We start from the raw sequence: 21,873 nt of genomic DNA, 5'->3' as shown, positions 1-21,873 counted from the left end.
ACACACACACACACACACACACACACACACACACACACACACACACACACACACACACACACACACACACACACACACACACACACACACACACACACACACACACACACACACACACACACACACACACACACACACACACACACACACACACACACACACACACACACACACACACACACACACACACACACACACACACACACACACACACACACACACACACACACACACACACACACACACACACACACACACACACACACACACACACACACACACACACACACACACACACACACACACACACACACACACACACACACACACACACACACACACACACACACACACACACACACACACACATTATAGTAAACATAAGGGGACACACATATTGGTGTTTCAAATGAAACTTTTTGAAAGTGAAACTACCCAGGAAAATATTTGGTAAACTCAAATAGTCATAGTAAAAAGCACTCTCAAGTTGTAAAATACCTAAGAAACTGACACTACAATGACTGTCTATAATTTAATTCAGCTTTTTGGAAATACACCAATGCAGTGTTGCACTGTTAGTCATAGGAAAAATTCTGAAAATCAAAAAATATATAAAAATATTAAGATAAAAATTCACAGAAAACAAGACCAAATCAGCTTATGTGGGATAAACGGAGTCAACGATGACACCAACAAGCATATGGCAAAACAAAGACAATAGCATGGACATAAAATGTTTAACATATAAATATCATACAGCACAAGAATTCCGTTGAAGGAACTTAGTCATGGAAAAAGTAATACAACAACTCAGACCAACACAGTGGGCTTACAACGACGAGACATATTAAATGAAAGCTGAAAACAAACCTGGACAATGCAGCAAACATATAACCACAGCGATGAAGGTAAAAAAGTTCTATGGACAAAACAACGATGATAGCAATGACTAAAACAGAACATTTCCAATGAGAACAGTTGTGACGTTTCGGGAACTGATATCTGTTCCCTTCATCAGGCACAATCAGACTGATATTGGACACTGCAAAAAAAATAATGACCCTCCAATCTCAGTGTTCCAATAACTTGACTTTCCTCTGCAAATACAGTAGCAATGGTGTCATCCCAAATGGATTTACTCTAAAGTGCCCTGTTACCCAGACTGTCCTTGTTCACCATTTTCGCACAAAATCTTCAATTCCATTCCGATTTATTCCCCATCAGAAACAGTTTCTTTTCCCACTACCAAATCTTGCGCGATTCTAGTTAAAGATTCACCTGCATCAATACAAAATAAGGCTTGGTGCTTTTGCTCCATTGTTACAGTCACTTTCTTATGTTTAGTAGCCATTACGTTGCTCTTAATAGGTGCACACAATAAGACACTGGGACTCAATAAAAATAACTGTCACAAGCACATTCACTGTAGGGAACAAAACAAAACAACTCGCAGGTATAGAGCGAGTCACTCCCCTGAATACAGGCGATGAGTGGAAAACTGGTGGCAAGACTTCCGGCAACTGTGGGCAGGCTGACCCTTTCTTATCTTAGAATTGTATTGTCTTCTTTTCCAGTGCCACAACATCTATTATCATCAGAGGCACTGAAAAATCGTAAAAACGATATAGGCGCGAATAAAAGCGACAAAATAGTTTACCGACGAATAAACGCTACAATCCCGTTTTGAGAAGTAATTATTAAAATTTCAAGCAATATTAAAACTTCCAGTAAATTTTAGGTTTACCTAGTATTTTTAAATAAAACATCTCTTATTATTAACGGCCTAACCTCATACAATTAAGAACAATCTTTATTTTATGCATCTTTTTACCGTGTTTGAAGATTACTTAATAAACGGTGACGATGGCGAGCCATGTAAACAATCAACACGATCTATAAATCTTGTAAATAACACGAAACACAATTTAAATACGCATAGGCTCGCGCGGAAACTTGGTTAACGGCAAACGTAACGTACGACCCAAACAAATGTAAACGATTAAAGTGAGACGTTTATTTACGTGCATGAATATTTTCATGGAAAAGAAAGTGAAAACATTGAAGTGGCCATGTTTGCCAACATGTGCGTGCGTGATATTAACACAAGCAATCAAACTATTTACTGTTAAATGACAACTAAAATATAAAACTACATTAACTTAAGTTTACAACACACGCAGCTTATATTTGGCAACTACAAAAAAAATTACAAAAATCTACTTCAGTCAAATTAAATAGCACTTTAACGGGAAAAAAATATGGCAGCAATGTAGCTCTCTGCTTTTGTCGCTCATTTGTTGAACGTACCTAGTGTTTACCTAATTTCCTAACCCGAAAAAAAAACGGTAATCTGTGAAACTAAAATATTGCGCTGCAATTCACAATAAAATTAAGGTTATTAAAGTCGGTTTTCTGTATCGCGTTCGCGTTCAATGCAGTTAGAACTATAAAATATTTTTTTTACCATAATAGGACGGACAAAATCTGTTACCGTACATTCACGTGCAGTGTGCAGAGCAATACAAGTCGCACCATTTCTATGTTAGTGACACTAAGGCTGTGTTCCAAATAATCCACTCTCGCACTTGCACTCGTGCTCATACTCACACCCACAATTCCTTGCGTGCAAAGTACATGCTCCATGCGTGCTCGCCATTTGGAACACAACCATACTCCAAAGTAAACACACCCATGTGATAGGCGGCGACGCGACGTGTGTTTATGTGTAGGTTTTGATTTGTGACAATGGAACACGCAGTAGGAGCAATTGCGGCCCTAATGGTAGTAAACCAACAACAGAGACGTTTACGACGGCAACGGTTACGTTGCATTGTCCAGGCAATAAACAGGAGACGGGTAACATAACCTTAATTATAACACGATCCTTGCAGCAATGATTGGTACTGGAGGTACACATGAATACATCGCGTGTTGTTTAATTACGAACAGGTACTTACAATGAAACGTGCATTGTTCATTTGCCATTGTTTTAGATCAATAGTCCAGACGTAAACGTAAACAAACAATGGTTACGAGAGTACACAACGAGCATGCATTCAATCGCACTCGATATGCGCACTCGTTCTCGTGCTCGCACTCGACTATATGGAACAACACTCTCGTGACGTCACTTCCGAGAGCGAGTACGTGAGCACGCATGTTTACCTATTTGGAACACAGCCTAACATACTTATGTGCAAAGCTTGCAACATCCGCATAAACTGGAAGAAGAATTAAAATTAAATCTATATAAATGCTATATGGCAAAATATAAATGCTACGAACAGCCATTATAAACGCTATTTTCCAGTGCCTCTAATTATCATCTTTTATTATTTATTTATAAATCTGTCCAGATTAACCGGATGTCCGGACTAGAATGGATCTGATTCACAAGACTAGTGCAAAACAAATAAAGTAAATTAAATAATTTTAAAAAAATTTAACTTTTTGTAGTTTTTTACGTCAACATTTTGGGCATACCATCTGAATTTATGTAAAGCGAAAGTATATGTTAAACAAAGAATACATACCGGACATGAGGTACTTTGTGTTAGATGAGTTTTATAAGTTTTCCCTCAATTTATACTTTCCAGCAATATTGTCAATGAAACAATCAAAGTATGTGTAGCATTGTTCAAAGTGTTTATTAAAAATTAAAAGCAAACCAAATAGTTATTTTTTTTTACCAAAATATTCTCAGTAGGTACTATATAAGTTGTAGCAAAATACTAAACCCGTAATAAATTAGTATTAACTTTTATGTATGCCAATCATGTTATTAATTAGGAGAATGTTCTTATGCGGATTGTAGTAAACTGTACTAAACAAATGTACATATTCTAATTTTGTTTTGACAAACAGAACAATATTGCATGTGCAATGTGGAAACGTATGGTTATTACAAACCTCATTATTACAAAGTGGTTAATTTTCTGAACCCTCAGATTTGTACTAATGAGATTTCAATGTAAATGTATAACATAGAAAGTGGATCTATAACATGAGATTATAAAATATAAATAAATAAAAAATTATAAAAATATAATTTTTTTTAAAGGTTTTTCTCCATTGAATGTAGGAACAATCTCTTCAGACCAAAATGTTGGCTAAATTTAGCAGAAATACTCAACACGAGAAAATGTTTTCTCATTTGTGTGTACGAGAGTGCCGCGTAAGATACCTCGACGTGCTAAACTTAGCAGAACATACAGTACAAGAAAAAGGTTTTTCTCCAGTGTGTGTAAGAGAGTGCTTCTTCAGATTACTAGCCTGGCTAAACCTAGCAGTACATACAGTACAAGAGAAAGGTTTTTCTCCAGTGTGTGTAAGAGAGTGCGTCTTCAGATGTATAGCCTGGCTAAACCTAGCAGTACATACAGTACAAGTATAAGGTTTTACTCCAGTGTGTGTAAGAGTGTGATGCTTCAAAGAACTAGCATGGCTAAACTTAGCAGTACATACAGTACAAGAGAAAGGTTTTACTCCAGTGTGTGTGTGAGAGTGCTGCTTCAGAGAACTAGCCTGGCTAAACCTAGCAGTACATACAGTACAAGTATAAGGTTTTACTCCAGTGTGTGTAAGAGTGTGCGTCTTCAGATGTATAGCCTGGCTAAACCTAGCAGTACATACGGTACATGAGAAAGGTTTTTCTCCAGTGTGTGTAAGAGAGTGCGTCTTCAGATTACTAGCCTGGCTAAACTTAGCAGTACATACAGTACAAGTATAAGGTTTTACTCCAGTGTGTGTAAGATTGTGCCGCTTCAAAGAACTAGCATGGCTAAACTTAGCAGTACATACAGTACAAGAGAAAGGTTTTACTCCAGTGTGTGTAAGAGAGTGCCGCTTCAAATAACTAGCTTTGCTAAACTTAGCAGTACATACGGTACATGAGAAAGTTTTTTCTCCAGTGTGTGTAAGAGAATGCTGCTTCAAAGAACTAGCTTTGCTAAACTTAGCAGTACATACAGTACAAGAGAAAGGTTTTACTCCAGTGTGTGTAAGAGAGTGCCGCTTCAAATAACTAGCTTTGCTAAACTTAGCAGTACATACAGTACAAGAGAAAGGTTTTACTCCAGTGTGTGTAAGATTGTGCCGCTTCAAAGAACTAGCATGGCTAAACTTAGCAGTACATACAGTACAAGAGAAAGGTTTTACTCCAGTGTGTGTAAGAGAGTGCCGCTTCAAATAACTAGCTTTGCTAAACTTAGCAGTACATACGGTACATGAGAAAGTTTTTTCTCCAGTGTGTGTAAGAGAATGCTGCTTCAAAGAACTAGCTTTGCTAAACTTAGCAGTACATACAGTACAAGAGAAAGGTTTTACTCCAGTGTGTGTAAGATTGTGCCGCTTCAAAGAACTAGCATGGCTAAACTTAGCAGTACATACAGTACAAGAGAAAGGTTTTACTCCAGTGTGTGTAAGAGAGTGCCGCTTCAAATAACTAGCTTTGCTAAACTTAGCAGTACATACGGTACATGAGAAAGTTTTTTCTCCAGTGTGTGTAAGAGAATGCTGCTTCAAAGAACTAGCTTTGCTAAACTTAGCAGTACATACAGTACAAGAGAAAGGTTTTTCTCCAGTGTGTGTAAGAGAGTGTTGCTTGAGATGAGAAGACTTGCTAAACTTAGCAGAACATAATTGACACAAGAAACGTTTTTGGCCTGTGTGTGTATTAGTGCGCTGCTGTATCGGTATACAATTGCTAACACAATAATTTTCCGTTGATCCAGGGTGACAGTTTGTGTGGTTTGATAATTTCATGGGGTTAGTGTTAGTCACTTCTGGCTTGATTAAGATGCAGGTGTCTGGTGAGTCTTGGGATCTGTGGCCCATGCATCCTGATGAAGTGTTGCCATGGTAACCCACACAGCTGTGTGGTTCATTCCATACAGCTGCTGTGGCTAGAACAGAAACAGGAACTTTTCATAAGTACACAACAAGAAAAATTAAATGAATAAAATTTTTTTATTTCCATGACCTAAATTAATTGATACTAGTGTATCAAGGGCAGAAGCACCAAGGATTGGGTATATTGATAATAAAATTAAAAAAAAAAATTTTTTTTGTTATTACATTATATCACTTGCCTCACAGAAACAGGATACAATGAAAACAGTATAAATTCGCTTTTCTTCACAGACCAATATCATATATTTAGAAATGACATGAATGTCAGATTTATTAAGGATAGTGTTCAGTGACTTTAAAAAAGGACCATTTGTATATATTTCTCATTTGTTTGTGCTCGGAGCATGGACATATAACAGTGTTTTTCTTTTTGTTGTTGGTTGTGTGCAGACAAAACTTTCTCCTTGCTTGTGTATCCAACAAAGGACAGTAAAAATTAAGATGGCCGCCTAGACACAAGTTGGTGCTGGGCGCTGCTAGAATTCACAAATTTTCGGGTGAATTCTTTAACTTCCGTAGTCACGGAACATTTTGGTCCTCCGGGCCGGATCGGTCACGAATGTAGTGATATTTACGGCGGGTCGGTTCGGATACAGTCGTTAGTATAAGACACGCGGACGTCCGTGGCACGCGCGGGAGCAGGTGCGTCTCGGTTTATTTGTGGAAGAAGCAAGATGGAAACAATAGACGTTCTGTTACAGTGCGTAGTAAAATCAGAACTACAGTAAATTTAGTGGTGCTTCCAAGTTCTAGAAAAAAATTAACGCGTGCGGGTGTTTATCTTTCTTTGTCTTGTCTCGAGTCCTTTGTCTGACGTCACGTGAACGGTCCGCGAACATCGGTCACTCTCATGACCCGCCGGGACGCGGGCGGCAACAAAGACCCGGGCAGTAACAAAGAAGCGTGAGAAAGGGAAAGTGGCGGAGGGGCGGTAGGGAGGATTGAGTTCAAGGTCAACACCGAACAGAGGAACCTTAAAAAAAAAAAGACAGACTTGACAGCTGTTTACCTCAGGCTTGCGCGGTCAGAAAATCGTCTGCAAAGAGCATCAACCCTTGCAGAGAAGGCTGCATCTGATCCATCTCAACAGAGGCTATTGGAGGCCACCTGCAGGGACTTGGATCAAATACGGAAGGGCTTTGAGGAGGACCATCTCCCAATTGACACCAGTTCAGGGCAGATCACTCACTTTTATTCAGAGGAGCATAATAAAAGGTTGGATACATTTGATGATTTATACTACAAGATAGGGATGGGTCGGTACCGGTTCTCGGTTCTCGGTTCCTACGGTTCTCAGCATTTTAACCAGCACCGAGAACCGCAGCTAAAATGTCGGTGCCGGTACCGGTACCGGCAGCGGCAGTATAGCAAAACCCTTTACGAAAATAGTCCTTCACTACAACTTAACTGCAGCATGAAATGGCTCAACTCACGTTCAATTCACATATGAATTTTTTTTGGACTTCTGTGGAATAATATTAATCTCTAACTATTATAACGAATGCTGGGCTGCAGATAAACACTCAAAAGTGAATAATTAAATTAAGGCCTTGGAAGCGTCAGCCCAGAAAACAAAACAATAACCACAATAATCACAGAGGTGCCCAGACGTCGTATAAAAGAATTTTATTTATAACCTCCTAGCAACTCTAGTAGGCTATGTGGATCGGGGATAAATAATAATGAAATAACAAGACTGGTGGTTTGATTTATATAAGTGCCCTTTTACTAAACTAATTTACTTTTGCTTTTTATCTTTTAATTACATTGGTATTAAAACATATTGATTACAAAATGGATGGAGCACCGGTGCAACAAAATACATATAAAAGTAACAACATAATACATCTTGAACTTAATACTGGTTTTAAGTTAGCTCGCAGGCTAAAAAGAAAGAAACAATTATATTGAAATTTAATTATATCCTGTGTCCTGGCACCGGAGGTTTCGGCAGATTAAAGTCCAGAAGAAATCATTTTGAGTAGAAACTTGGAGATAAACTCGGAGTTAAACTTGGAGTGGAGCTTGCAGCTAATTTTAGAGCTAATCTTCGAAGCTGAACTTGGAGCTCATTTTGAACCTCAACTTGGAGCTTAACCTCGAGGCTGATTTTGGAGGCTGATTTTTGAGGCTTATTTTGGACTCCGCCTGCAACCAAAGTCCCAAATTACTTAGACTGGTTAACAGGCGGCTAAGCCTGGGCAAGACTATGCCCAGTGAAAGGCAAAAAAAAAGGGGGGGGGGGGGGGGGGGAGTTATGACGACCACTTACCCAAAACAGCGGGGTGAAGTTCATGTAGTCTGCCTCCAGGAGCAGGGAATGCAGCTCGCGGCACGGAAGTTCTCAGTAATCATGGTTAGAGAAAATGAAATAATTTAGATTAACAAAAAAATACTATTGCGGGCAGCAAAATTTAAAAATTAGAAAATTGAGGCCTCTATGCCTTGCCGTTGGCGACTACATGATGTAGTGTCGAGTCTGGGACGAACAACGGAGATTACCTCTCGCGGATCGCGACGCGTGGTCCGCACAGACCAGATGCTGCCCGCCGAATCTTCAAAAAATGGCGTCGGGGCGCCTAATTAAAGTAAGCAACTGCCCCCAGCCAAAGAAGGGGGGGGGGGGGGGGGGTGATTGCCCGAAGGTGTCCGGAGATGCCCGAAGCGGCGAAGCAGACTACAACATGTCCGCCACGCTCTCACGCGAGTCGTAGGCGAACTAAAATCGCAATCGCACTGCGACTGTTGCCAAGGTCGATTGTGACAAGCTGTCTCTTATGGGAGGGATGAGTAGTGCACTCAGGTGGCCAAGATGAGAACCTGCCTGGAGGGTCACAGAAACATCCGCTAGAGTGCAATAGGCGCGCTCGCGACCAGCGCTCTGAGCAACGTTAGGGATTTTTCCCGCCGCTAGACTTCGCTGAGGGCTCTGTTTGACAAGTGGGAATGTACTTGGGGAGACAATGTCCCCGCCTGGGTTCACTGGGGGTCGATGCTCCGGGTTGCAGTTCCCGTGAAGCCACCGGTGGGATGATGAGGGGAGGGGGGTTTAAATTTGTTAAATCGCCTGGGAAAGGCGTCATGTGGACCGTCCCGAGGCTTCGCCGCTGGCTGTAACTTGGTCCAGAGGCGTGCTGGCAAAACCCTTACGTATGCTTGCCTCCGAGAAATGAAAGTTGCTAGCAGTGGGGTTGGGGTAGCGTTCACTAGCACGAAAGTCATTCTGTTACATAGGGAAAACGTGACGCGAACCGCGGCCGGGATGCTGCGATCGCAAATCGTCAGCAAACAGTATCTAATTGAAGCCTGCGAACAAGCGCAGGTGCACTGGGTAGCACAAGATTACGTCGGAGTGTACAGTAATGGAAACAAAATTTAATAAAATAAAAAATACAAATTTATTATTTTGTTTCCTTCTTTAAAAAAAAAATTAAATTTAAATTCGTACATTTGTGCCTGAAAGTGGCACTGAAACCGCACACTATAAAATAAATTACACGTGAAAATATTTAATGTTCTCGTCACATCTGTAAACAAAGTACGTTATACAATCAAAACATAACAGTTGAAGGTGCCATAAATTTATGCAGTTCATAGATGTGTGCAACTCTATAACATGCCTCAGCAGAGATATGAGAACAGAATGACGCCATGTTTTTTCAATTTGTTTTTAAAAATAGGTGGTTAATTGAGTCGTTGACACGTAAGTAAGGGTGACTGATGTATAAAGAACAATTAAAAGTGCAAAATTCCACAGAATATTTGTTTAATTGAATTAATGATTGATTAAACATTTTCTGTAATAATTTTCGGCATTCTAAAATTTAATGCTTTTTGTGCATTGCTGTGGAGTGTAAGTTCACTGCAACTGCAGCCATCTAGCGTAATGGCTAGTAACTTTCTCTTTTAGGTAAACGGGATTGGTTTGAAGGGGGAAGATTTTTTTTTTAGTAAAGTGGTGTATGGATGTGTATTTGTATTTTACTATTGGCTGGTCAAACGAAATGCTTGTTGACACTTCTAAAGTACAGCGAAACCCCTTATTTACGTTACCGTTATTTACGTTTTCCCGTTATTTGCACTATATTCTTCAGGTCCCGTTTGGTTCCCATATAGTCCAATACAATACTTTCCCGCGAATTACGTCTCAAAAATCGAATCAATCCCGCTATTTACGTCACGTAACAACCATAAACAACCAGAAAATACCGTGGAGCTAGTAGGCAATGAACATTTTAAATAGCAAAATATACATATTTTATAACATGAAAAGTTGCTTTTATTTCTAAACATGTAATAATTTAAGCCTAGGCGTGTAAAAGTACGAGTAATTATAGCAGGAGACAATCTAAAATGCACGAGGGAAAAACGTAAACTCATGAATGTACAAACATGGCTGCTTGTAAGTTCTGATACTGTATTTATGTCACAACTTAGCCGAAATACTGGTACGAGACATAAACTTCACAAGATAAAATGAGCGGTGTCTTGGTAACTGTTTTATACGTCTTTTATAATTTGGGAAGTATTGTACAGTTGACGCCATATTTTTTAAACTAACCATTTATTTCTGGGGATCGTAAATAATTAATTATTGGTACCAAGACATCATGATAATATAAACATAAACTTGAACATGTCACGGCAGCGAGAAAACTGGTGCGTATACCAATAAACTGGTATTAGAACTGGATAAAATTGGTACACGGGAGGTGGAGCTTATATTTTTTTCCGCTAAGCTCGCATCTATTGGTTGGCGGCTGATGGCGTCATGAGTCTGGGCGGAGCATAGAGTGCGCATGCGCCGCCGCGTCGTTACAGCAGCTGACCGAGTACAATGACCTTTCTCCGCGTTTGGCGCGCTATTGACGGTAAACATTCATCAATTTGCGGCCTTTTCTTAAAAATTTTTTTACTGTGAGCAATGTGTATGTAGCCCGTATTTGTTATAAACCCTGCCGGTTGCAACTGTATTTATAATTTGGAGAGGCAAATAATCTCCTTGAACAGCCAAAAAAGCAAGCAGAAGAAAATTTCAAATTTATTTTTTAGGAAGTAATCAGAAAAACATTTTGGCTTTCATTCTTTTTTTATTTTTGTCAAATGTGGTAAATTAATAATTGATTAAATACTAAAGTAAAATTTGTTGTTAGTGTGTTTGTACCTGCATTGTAGTATGTGCTATTAAACAAAAGGAAAAAAATTCTAAATAAGGTAAACTGTACTCCTTTTTATACTTTTCCCTTTATTTACACTTTCCCGCTTTTTACACTTTTTTACTTTGTCCCCATGAAAAGTGCAAATAAGGGGTTTTGCTGTATAATTATTCTGGCCAAATAGAGAAAATTGTGTAAGAAATGGCATCAGAAGTGTGGCAGTAATTTACTGTTGACTGTGCAAACAAAATGAATTCAATGTAGGCAATAAGTTTGAAGGACAATTAAATATTTTAATTCTTTGAAAGTTCACCATAATTGTATTTATTTCCATTATTGTAAAATTTTCTTTTTATTCCTATGTTTTAAAGGAGGGTGTATGTAGATTTCTAGAGGTAATTACTAGAGTTATATAGTTAATTTTAGTTTTATTAAGTGTTCTCTCTATTATTTCGAATAAATTTTTTCATTAATACATATTACATTTTTAATAGGTTGGTGTGTTTACTGTAGCTTGAAACAGTGCTTTTTTTGTAGCCAAAACAATAAATATTTTATTACTTAAAACACCTCATAAATAATGTGTGAATAATATTTATTTTATTGTTTAAGTCAGAACCGAGAACCGAGAACCGATTTTTAAGAACCGGTACCGAACCGAGAACCGGGAAAAAACAGGAATTGACCCATCACTACTACAAGATAAGGTTAATCTCTGATTCCTTTGCAAGGATACCATTACCCAGCTCATCACATGCTTCATCATCCACCTCTCATGACTCACCTAGAGTGCACCTTCCAGCCATTAAATTGCCATCATTCAGTGGTGATATCAAGTCATGGCAAACATTCTCCAACCTATTCGAGACCTTAGTTGCAAAACAGAAGCAACTCACGAATGTGGAATGACTTTCTTATCTGACGCTGTCATTGGAAGCAGAACCCTTGTCTTTAATACAGTCCCTCCCTCTAACAGAGAATAACTTTGAGATTGCCTGGAAGCTTCTCCAACGGCGATACAATAATAAGAGGCTCATTATTAATCGCCACATTGAGGCACTAGTCAATGCCCCATCTGTCACTGGAAGTTCATCTACCCTAGTACAGCTGTTATCAGCTATCCAGGAAAATGTTGCTGCCCTCAAGGTATTCAGCATATCTGTGAATACTTGGGATCCCCTGTTACTCTATCTATTAGAGAGGAAATTGGATTCAACTCTTAGACGAGACTGGGAGTTGACACTAACAGACCCAGCACAGATACCAACACTGGAACAATTTAAAATTTTTTTGGAAGGTCGACAATGATTGTTGGAGTCTTTAGGAAGTGGACAAAAACTGAAGGCTGTTTACAAACCAAGCCAACAACAACCCAACTGGAGATCTTCGGGGTCTCACTCTACACATTCATTTCTAGGTCATTCACGGGAGAAAAGGTCTCAGCAATGTATGCTGTGTGGAGACCATCACTCATTGTCTCAGTGTTCCAAATTTGTGGAAGCCTCCCCTAAGCAGCGATTTGAATTTGCAAAACAGCTGAAGGTGTGTATAAACTGCCTGCGGCAGTTTCATAAGGCCAAGGATTGCTATTCAAAGACCAACTGCAGAACTTGTGAATCACGTCATAATACCTTGTTACATTTTGAAGACTCAGCATTATCCAGCCAAAACTTGGAGAAAAACAATGAGCTAAGTACAGAGGTGCAGTTGACTGATGATATCCCTGAACAACCTCACACGTCAGCTCTGACCAGTACTGGTCCATCGTGTGTTTTATTGGCAACAGCCACTGTTGGTGTTAGAAATGCTAGTGGCAACAATCAGAAGTGTAGAGTGCTGCTGGATTCGGGAAGTCAAGCTAATTTCATTACAAGCCAGTGCCTTCAGAAGTTAGGCTTGCCTCGACACAAGTGTTCACGATTGATTCAGGGTCTTTCCGGTGTGTCTGTCACATCTGTGAGAGGAACTGCCTCTTGCCAGATACATCCCATCGATGATGATGCTAGAGTATTCACCCTTGACACTTTGGTCCTAAACAAAATAAGTGAGAAGTTGCCTAATACACATCTTATTTCTGGGCAGTGGAAACATCTCTCGAATCTGAAGATGGCAGATCCCCACTTTGGAACACCTGGTCCAATCAAAATGTTGCTTGGAGCCGAAATTTTCCTTGTTAACTGGTGGTCGTGTCGAAGGCATTCCTGGCTCTCCAACAGCATTGGATTCCATTTTTGGGTGGTTGGTCATGGGAAATATCGAATTGATGTCTGGTCTCCAGTGTCTGGATTATCAACATGTTTTCATGCTTCACTTGTGCCACTGGAAGATACCATGAAGAAGTTTTGGGAACTCGAAGAAATTCCAGATGTGATCCCTGAAACACCGGAAGAAGTTAAGTGTGAAGAGATCTTCAGAACTACTCACAAGAGAGGAGCTGATGGCCGCTATACAGTCAAGTTGCCATTCAAAACTATGGCCCCAGAACTGGGAGAGTCAAAATCTCGAGCACTAAGGCGCTGGGGAAATTTAGAACAGAGATTATGTCGCCAACCCCAAGTCTCAGTACGAAAACTTCATGAAGGATTACATTACAGAGGGTCACATGAAACTAGTGGCTGAAGCAGAACATATAACGTGAGACTGGGGTACTACATCCCTCACCACTGTGTCTTAAAACACGACAGCACCACCACAAAACTTCATGTTGTTTTTGATGCATCGGCAAAGACGTCATCTGGACTGTCCTTAAATGACACCTTGCTACCAGGAAAGAAGTTACAGGGCGACATAAGTAACCTTATTCTTCGCTTGTGATGCCATAAGATTGCTTTCACCGCTGATGTCCAGCAAATGTACAGACAAATTCTACTGGATCCACAGCAACAGGACTATCACAGAATCCTTTGGCGCTCCAACTTAAGGGACCCAATCCAGGAATATCGGCTGAAAACGGTAACATATGGTGTCTCGGCAGCACCGTTTCTTGCCATTCGAACACTTCACCAACTTGCGGAAGATGAGAAACCAAGGTACCCTCGTGCAGCAAGTGTCCTTGTGGCTGACACTTATGTGGATGACGTAGTGACTGGTGCAGATACACTGCAGGCAGCTGTACAATTGCAACAGGAACTAGTTGGTCTTCTCAAGTCTGGTGGTTTCAATCTCCGCAAGTTTGCCAGCAACAGTCCAGAGTTTCTTGCCCAACTGCCACCATCTCAACTACAACAACCTATTGCTCATTTGTTTGACACTGAAGGGAATTCAAGTCTGAAGGTACTTGGTCTTCATTGGAATGCTAGGTTAGATACTTTTTCGTACCATGTACACTCCATGAGCAGCAGTTGGACTAAGAGGGGCATTCTATCTGATGTGGCAAGAATATTGATCCACTAGGTTGGCTATCACCTCTGTTGTTACTGGCAAAATCAATGATACAAGAGTTATGGTTAGTCGGTGTTGGCTGGGATGACAACCTGCCTACCAGATTAGAGGTGAAGTGGACTCGTTTCAAGGAGGAGCTGTCTTTAGTGGAGGAAGTTACTATACCCAGGGGACCTCATAGGTGCGCGAGGCTCATTGCTCGAACTTCATGGTTTCTCTGACAGTTCAGAGTTAGAATATGCCGCTGTAGTAAATCTTCGTGAGGTACCTCATGATAGTCCACCCCAAGTACATCTGCTGTTTTACTCTCAAACTGCTGTTTTACTCTCAAAACTTCTGCGTTATATTGTGGGTGTTCTTTCATCTCTAAATTTTAAGAACGTTTACGCCTGGACAGATTCCACTGTCACCCTAGCTTGAATACGGTCATCGTCTCATAGATGGAAATCATTTGTGGCAAATCGTGTGGGAGAAATTTAAACAAACACTTCACCTGAGTGGTGGCATCATGTTCCTTCGGCTGATAATCCGGCAGACTGCGCCTCCAGAGGTCTTCTGCCCTCACAGCTGGTCAACCATACGTTGTGGTGGACAGGCCCATCATGGTTGCGTGAGGGACAAACCACATGGCCACATTTCAGTTGGACGTCATCTCTCGATAATGCAGAGTTGATAACTGAACAGCGTAATCAGCCTGCTGAACCCTTTGTCGGCGCACTCACAGACGAAGACCTATCGCTGCTTCATCAGTTTTCATCCCTCACGAAAATCAAATGGATAACAGCCTACTGTTTGCGCTTTATAAACATGAGAAGTTTTCACAAGGAGAAAAGAAGTGGTGCTCTTCAGGTGAGCGAGCTTCAAGCAGCACTCTTGGTGTGGGTCAGGAGGACCCAGGCTGTTGAGTTCGCTACTGAACTCTTGGCTGTGGAAAAGGGTCAATGCCTAATCTCCTTGAAGAAATTGAACCCTTTCGTAGATTCAAATGGCATTCTCAGAGTTGGTGGTAGGCTCCAGGCATCGGACTTGTCGTATAGCCAAAAACATCCTATCTTGCTTCCAAAATGGTGTCGCTTGACGGAACTGATCATCGATCAGATACACAAGGACTTGCTGCACCCAGGCCCTCAACATTTGCTTTCTGTCCTGCAGCAAGACTTCTGGGTTGTGAATGGCAAGGATGTTATCAGGCAGCAACTGCATAGGTGTGTAATCTGTTTCCGTGTCAGGCCAAGCCCAGTAATTCCTAAGATGGGTACCTGCCAGCTGAAAGAATCACACAGGCCAAACCATTCCTAAAAACTGGAGTTGACTATGCTGGACCATTTACCATAACAATGGCTCAGACCCGAAAACCACGGACATTTCGTGCGTATATTTGTTTGTTTGTGTGTTTTTCTACCAAGGCTCTACATCTCGAATTGGTGTCTGATTTATCTACCGAAGCATTTCTAGCTGCATTTCGTAGATTTGTGGCCCGACGTGGTTCTTGCACAGACATCTTCAGTGACTGTGGAACAAATTTTGTTGGTGCTAATCATCAGCTGAAGGCTTTGCAGTCCTTCCTTGGAGATAAAACCAACAACAATATTATAACTCATGCCTTGGGCAGCCATGGAATTCAATGGCACTTCAATCCACCAGGCGCACCTCATTTTGGAGGACTGTGGGAGGCAGGGGTGAAGTCTGTCAAGGCTCATTTGAGCAAGGTGATTGGCAGTCAGCTGTTGTAGTATGAGGAGTTTAATACAGTCCTCACCCAAGTTGAGGCCATATTGAATTCACGGCCGCTGAACCCATTGTCAACAGACCCGAGTGACCTGACAGCGCTGACACCGAGTCATTTCCTCACTCTGGGCCCTCCTCAAATCTTACCTGAAGAGGATGTGACTTTGGTGCCTATGAATCGGCTTTCAAGATGGCATCTTTTGCAACAAGCTCACCAATGCTTCTGGCAGCGATGGCATAAAGATTATTTGCATCAGCTGCATGTGCGGGGGAAGTGGAATCAAGCTGGCGTGAATGTGCAACCCAACACACTAGTGTTGATTCAAGACCCTAAATTGCCTCCACTTCGTTGGAGACTTGGACGAGTGATAAAAACTTTTCCAGGTCCTGATGGGGTGGTACGTGTGGCACAACTCCGTACACTCCAGGGACTTGTTACTCGACCGATAGTGAAGCTGTGCCCCTTACCCCAAGACTAAGTTGAAATATTTATTTCAAGGTGGGCGGGATGTTCAGTGACTTTAAAAAAGGACCATTTGTATATATTTCTCATTTGTTTGTGCTCGGAGCATGGACATATAACAGTGTTTTTCTTTTTGTTGTTGGTTGTGTGTGGACAAAACTTTCTCCTTGCTTGTGTATCCAACAAAGGACAGTAAAAATTAAGATGGCCGCCTAGACACAAGTTGGTGCTGGGCGCTGCTAGAATTCACCAATTTCCGGGTGAATTCTTTAACTTCCGTAGTCACGCAACAGATAGACTGGATATAACATTGCATCTTTTTACCACACAATGCTTTTACATCATGTAAACATAACAGTACACTACTGTTCCCACTTCCGGTGCAGTTTTGCCAACTGCTGCTTGATAACCAAAACAACACTTCCCCATAATCAAGCAGCAGACACACAAAAAAAAAATTACTTGATAAAGTCAAGTCCCAGTCCACGCACACAGTTCTCGTGATGAGGTTTATGCAGCGCCTTTGTTAGCACATCCGCAGTCATGTTGTTGCTTGGCAGATATATTACTTCAACCTTCTTGTTTTCAACAGCTTCCCTGATGAAATGGTGTCTCACGTCAATGTGTTTAGTTCGACTGTGGTACACTGTATTTATACAAATTTTATGAGCTGACTGATTGCCATTTAATAGTTTCACACAATGTACTTCACCAAAGAGTTTTCCCATTAGGCTTTGTAGATATATGGCTTCCTTTTTTGCATCAGACAACCCCATATATTCTGCTTCGGTGCTAGAGAGTGCCACAGTTCTCTGCTTTCTGCTTTCCCATGATATTGCTGCATTTCCAAGCTTGAATGCATAACCGGTGTAGGATCTTCTGTCATTCGCATCACCAGCCCAGTCTGCATCAACAAATCCTGTTAGATGTTCAGTGGTGTTGGAATACTTCAAACAGTAGTTGATGGTTTCCTTCAGATACCTGAGCACCCGCTTTGCACACTTCCAGTGTTCCTCTGAGTAGCAGTTATTAAATTGGCTTAATACACTGATTGAGTGGGAAATGTCTGGCCTTGTGCAGACTGCTAGATACATCAGACATCCTATTAAGTTCTGAAAAGGTATGCTAGAGTTTTTCAAGTTGACACCACCTGTTAGGAGTGTCAGGTCCTTCTGCATTGGAGTTCCTGCTGGCTTGCACTCCTCCATTCCAAACTTTTTCAAAAGTTCCCTAATGTAGTGTTCTTGACTTATTTGAATAGTCCCAGTGCTTCTGTCCCTCTGGCAGTGCTTCACATCACCCAGATCTTTCATCTTGAAAGTGGTCATCAGTTCTGATTTTAGGTTATCCTTTTCAGATTTGTTTGAAGACAAGATAAGGAAGTCATCGACATACAAAGCAACAATTAAATAGTTCTTGTTTGATGTCCTGTAATACATACATGGTTAATAAAAGCTTTGTTTCAAGCCTAAACCAAGGAGTACTTCATTAATTTTCTTGTTCCATGCCCTAGCTGCTTGTTTCAACCCGTACATGGCTTTCCTTAAAAGACAAACTTTGTTTTCTTTTCCTTGTGACACAAAATATTCTGGTTGGGACATGTATACTTCTTCCTCTAGCTCACCATTGAGAAAAGCCGTAGATACATCAAGATGGTCAATATCAAGGTCAAGTTGTGCCGCTACTCCAAGAAACATCCTGATCGTAGCATATATGACTACTGGTGCAAATGTCTCATCATAGTCAATTCCATGTTGCTGATTGTATCTGTTATACAAATTCATGTTCCACGAGGCAAAAAGTTCCGGAGGACCACGCGCGCATAAACCGCCAATTGTCGGCCATCTTGATGCACTGAATCACACATTAGGTTTTTGTTTTTTGTTACGTCTGACCAGGGTGGCCACACCACAGAAGTTAGAAAACGAAATTTCTTAACATACAATATCAAACATACCACCCACCGAGACATACATAAGGTCTCTGAAAAGATTATACACAAAGGGCACACACTCCACAACAGAGTAAAACATTTATCTAGTTCACAATATGTCTGACACACACATCTATTCTAATCTGAAGCCAAATCAGCCACAGACAACACTAATCAGTTCCCCAGCATGTATTTATTAAGTTGGAAGTCTGTATAGCTTATGCACAGGGCGAGTAAGTTCTCCCGTCTGTGTGCGAACAGTGGCAACTCTGACGACTCCGTCTTTGCCTGGGTGCACCTTAGTCACTCTGGCCAAGCACCACCCTTGAGGAGGCACACGTTCCTCGCCAATAAGGACAAGGTCACCCACAGTGAGTCCAGGTGTCTGAGTGGTCCACTTCCCTCGAGGCTGCATATGTTGCAAATATTCTCTATATCAGCGTCTCCATAACTGGGTAGTGAGCGTGCACACCATCTTCCATCTTCTGGAAAGACACAGCGTCTGGTCGTCCTCATTGGGTTCGGGTATGGCTACAAGTGGAGCTCCAATCAAAAAATGACCGGGAGTCAATGCAGCGATGTCACATGGATCTGACGATAAAGGAGTCAATGGTCTGGAGTTCAGAACAGCCTCCACTCTGGCACAAAGTGTCATCAACTCTTCAATAGTGAGAACCTGTTCACCAATAACTCGACGAAGATGGTATTTGGCAGATTTTACTGCAGCCTCCCACAGACCTCCTTGGTGAGGACTTGCAGGTGGAAGAAAATGGAAGACAATGGACTGTGACAATGCAAATTCTTGCAATGCTGTGGATTTCAGAAGATGTTGGAAAATTCGAGTCAGCTGTCTGGATGCTCCCACAAAATTAGTGCCACAATCTGAGTAAAGAGCAGTACATAATCCTCTCCTCGACACGAAACGTGAGAGGGCTGCAACGAAGCTATCAGCAGTCAAATCAGTCACGATTTCAATGTGGACAGCTTTTGTCACAAAACAAATGAAAATGCCTTTTGAATTGGACAACGGCGCAGTCCATTCAATCGGATTGAAATTGGCCCTGCATAATTTACTCCTGTTTGCTCAAATGGCCGAGTATGAGTAACTATAGTTGATGGCAGCTCACCCATTAGTGGTAATTGGTTAACAGGTTTGCATCAAAAACACCGAACACATCTGAATATTCTAGAGCGAATCAAACACCTTGCAGACAAAATCCAGAAGTGTTGGGAGATAAGAGAGTGAAGAAGTTGGGGTGCAGCATGAAGATACTTTAGGTGGTAATAATCTACAAGAGTTGCAACCACAGGATGGTCTTTAGGTAATAAAATTGGATGTTTGGTACAAAAATCTAGGGTGGAGTTCTTTAATCGACCGCCCACCCTGAGCAGACCATCATCATCCAAAAATGGAGAGAGTCGTTGCATCCTTGTCGAGCACATTCCCTTTTTTCTTAGAGCATGCACATCAGACTGAAAATGTAGACCTTGGATATTTCGGCAAATAACCTTTGTTGACTGCTGGAGTTTACAGGAGGACAGAGGTCCGTGAGTGCGAGCCTTTTATCGAGCACATTTGACAAAACGTAACATGTAAGCCATTATCCTTACATTTTTAGGCCATGCAGGGGGGTTTTGCAGGATTTGCAATTCTTCACAAGCAACTTGCTCTGCTAGTAACGTGACAGTAGACGACTTTAAATCAGGTAACTCATCTGGAATCGATGGGACACTAGACTGAGGTCAATTGGTGAGCTAGCAAGCCATTGTGGTCCATGCCACCACAGATGATGAGATACAAGCTCATCTGGGAGTATGCCACGACTAGCACAATCAGCCGGATTATCCTTGGACCTGACATGTCTCCATTGTTGGGGAGGTACCCATTCTTGAATTTGAGCCACTCGATTTGCAACAAATGTCTTCAATAAATAGGGTGGAGTTTTTATCCAAGCTAAAGTGACGCTTGAATCGGACCAGGCTAGGACTGAAAGAGTATTTACATACTGGGAAAGAAACTTTAGGCAGTAGTCCAGCAACTTTGCCAACATATGAGCACCACACAACTCAAGTCTAGGTAGCGACACTTGTTTCAGAGGAGAGACCTTAGACTTGGCCATTATCAGATGGACAGAAACCTTACCCCCCATATCAACTGATTTAACATATACAACAGCTGCATATGCCTTTTCAGATGCATCTGAGAATCCATGCAGTTCTACAACCGTAGCCCCTGGACATACATAACGGGGCAATTGAAGCTGTTTCATCAAGTAGAGGTTCTCTAGGAATTTGTTCCAAGGGGTCAACGCTTGAGAAGGTAAGAGTTCGTCCCAATCCAACCCTTGAACCCAGATCCATTGCATCAGGATTTTCGCCCATATCACCATAGGAGACAACCAACCCAATGGCTCATAGATGCAAGCAATCTGCGACAATACAAAACGTTTAGTGGGTTGACCACTAACAATATTCAAATCATATGAAAAGGTGTCATTGGTTGGGTCCCATTTTAGGCCCAGGACGTTTTTGACAGATCTTTGGGAGAATTCTAACACCTGAGGGTTAACACAATGGCTAGGAGGTAGGTCTACCAAGACCTTGGGTTGGTTACTTGACCATTTCCGGAGCTCAAAACTGCCAGAATGTAAGAGATTGATGAGCTGATCCTTCAACAAGCATGCTTCTTCCACAGTCATGGTTCCTGTGATAATATCATTAAAAAAAATGTGGTGCTTCAAAACATCCGCAGCTAGTGGATACAAGTGGCCATCAGCTGCTAACTGCTGCAACGTACGAATTGCTAGGAATGGAGATGGTGTCAATCCATATGTGACGGTGTTCAATTGATAGACTGAAAGGGGTTCCGACGGATGGTCATGCCACAGGATGAGCTGATAGGGACGATCATTTTCGTGTACTAAGATTTGTCTATACCTTTGTTTTATGTCACAAGTAAACACAACACAGTAAAGCCTAAAGCGAAGAACAAAATCAGTGATTTAATTTTGGAGTTTAGGTCCTGGCAGAAGAATGTCATTTAATGCCAAACCATTTGACGTTTTGGCACTGCCATCAAATATAACTCTTAACTTTGTAGTAGAGCTGGAGGTTTTAATTACCCTATGGTGAGGGATATAGCAACAATACTCTGTGACGACTCATAACACTCCATATGACCAGAGTCCACATAATCTTGCATGAAGGTCCTGTACAAATCGTTAAGAGATGAGTGGCATGCCAACCTTTTTTCCAACACGTAAAATATTTGCTCTGCATGTACACGAGAGTCCCCAAGACTC

General features: G+C 41.3%; 1 protein-coding gene across 14 annotated transcripts in view; it reads right to left on the bottom strand.

The window, feature by feature from the left end:
• The window catches only part of LOC134541313 (oocyte zinc finger protein XlCOF6-like), a 258,945-nt gene that overhangs the window by 191,309 nt on the left and 45,763 nt on the right, over positions 1-21,873 (bottom strand). For 12 of the 14 annotated variants that reach the window (XM_063384699.1, XM_063384689.1, XM_063384690.1 and 9 more), the window contains one exon: positions 290-5,903. The exons of 1 other annotated variant lie outside the window; for it this stretch is intronic. In XM_063384699.1, coding sequence (XP_063240769.1) covers positions 4,150-5,903 — 1,754 coding nt within the window. In that variant the 3' untranslated portion in view covers positions 290-4,149. Of the gene's footprint in view, positions 1-289; positions 5,904-11,410; positions 15,015-21,873 lie in introns of those variants that run through there. One more of the 14 variants, XM_063384711.1, reaches the window with a different exon arrangement.

This window comes from Bacillus rossius, chromosome 18, assembly GCF_032445375.1.
Source record: "Bacillus rossius redtenbacheri isolate Brsri chromosome 18, Brsri_v3, whole genome shotgun sequence".
Lineage (NCBI taxonomy): Eukaryota > Metazoa > Arthropoda > Insecta > Phasmatodea > Bacillidae > Bacillus > Bacillus rossius.
The sequence above is the reverse complement of the archived record's forward strand: the minus strand, read 5'-3'. Positions and strand labels throughout refer to the sequence as shown.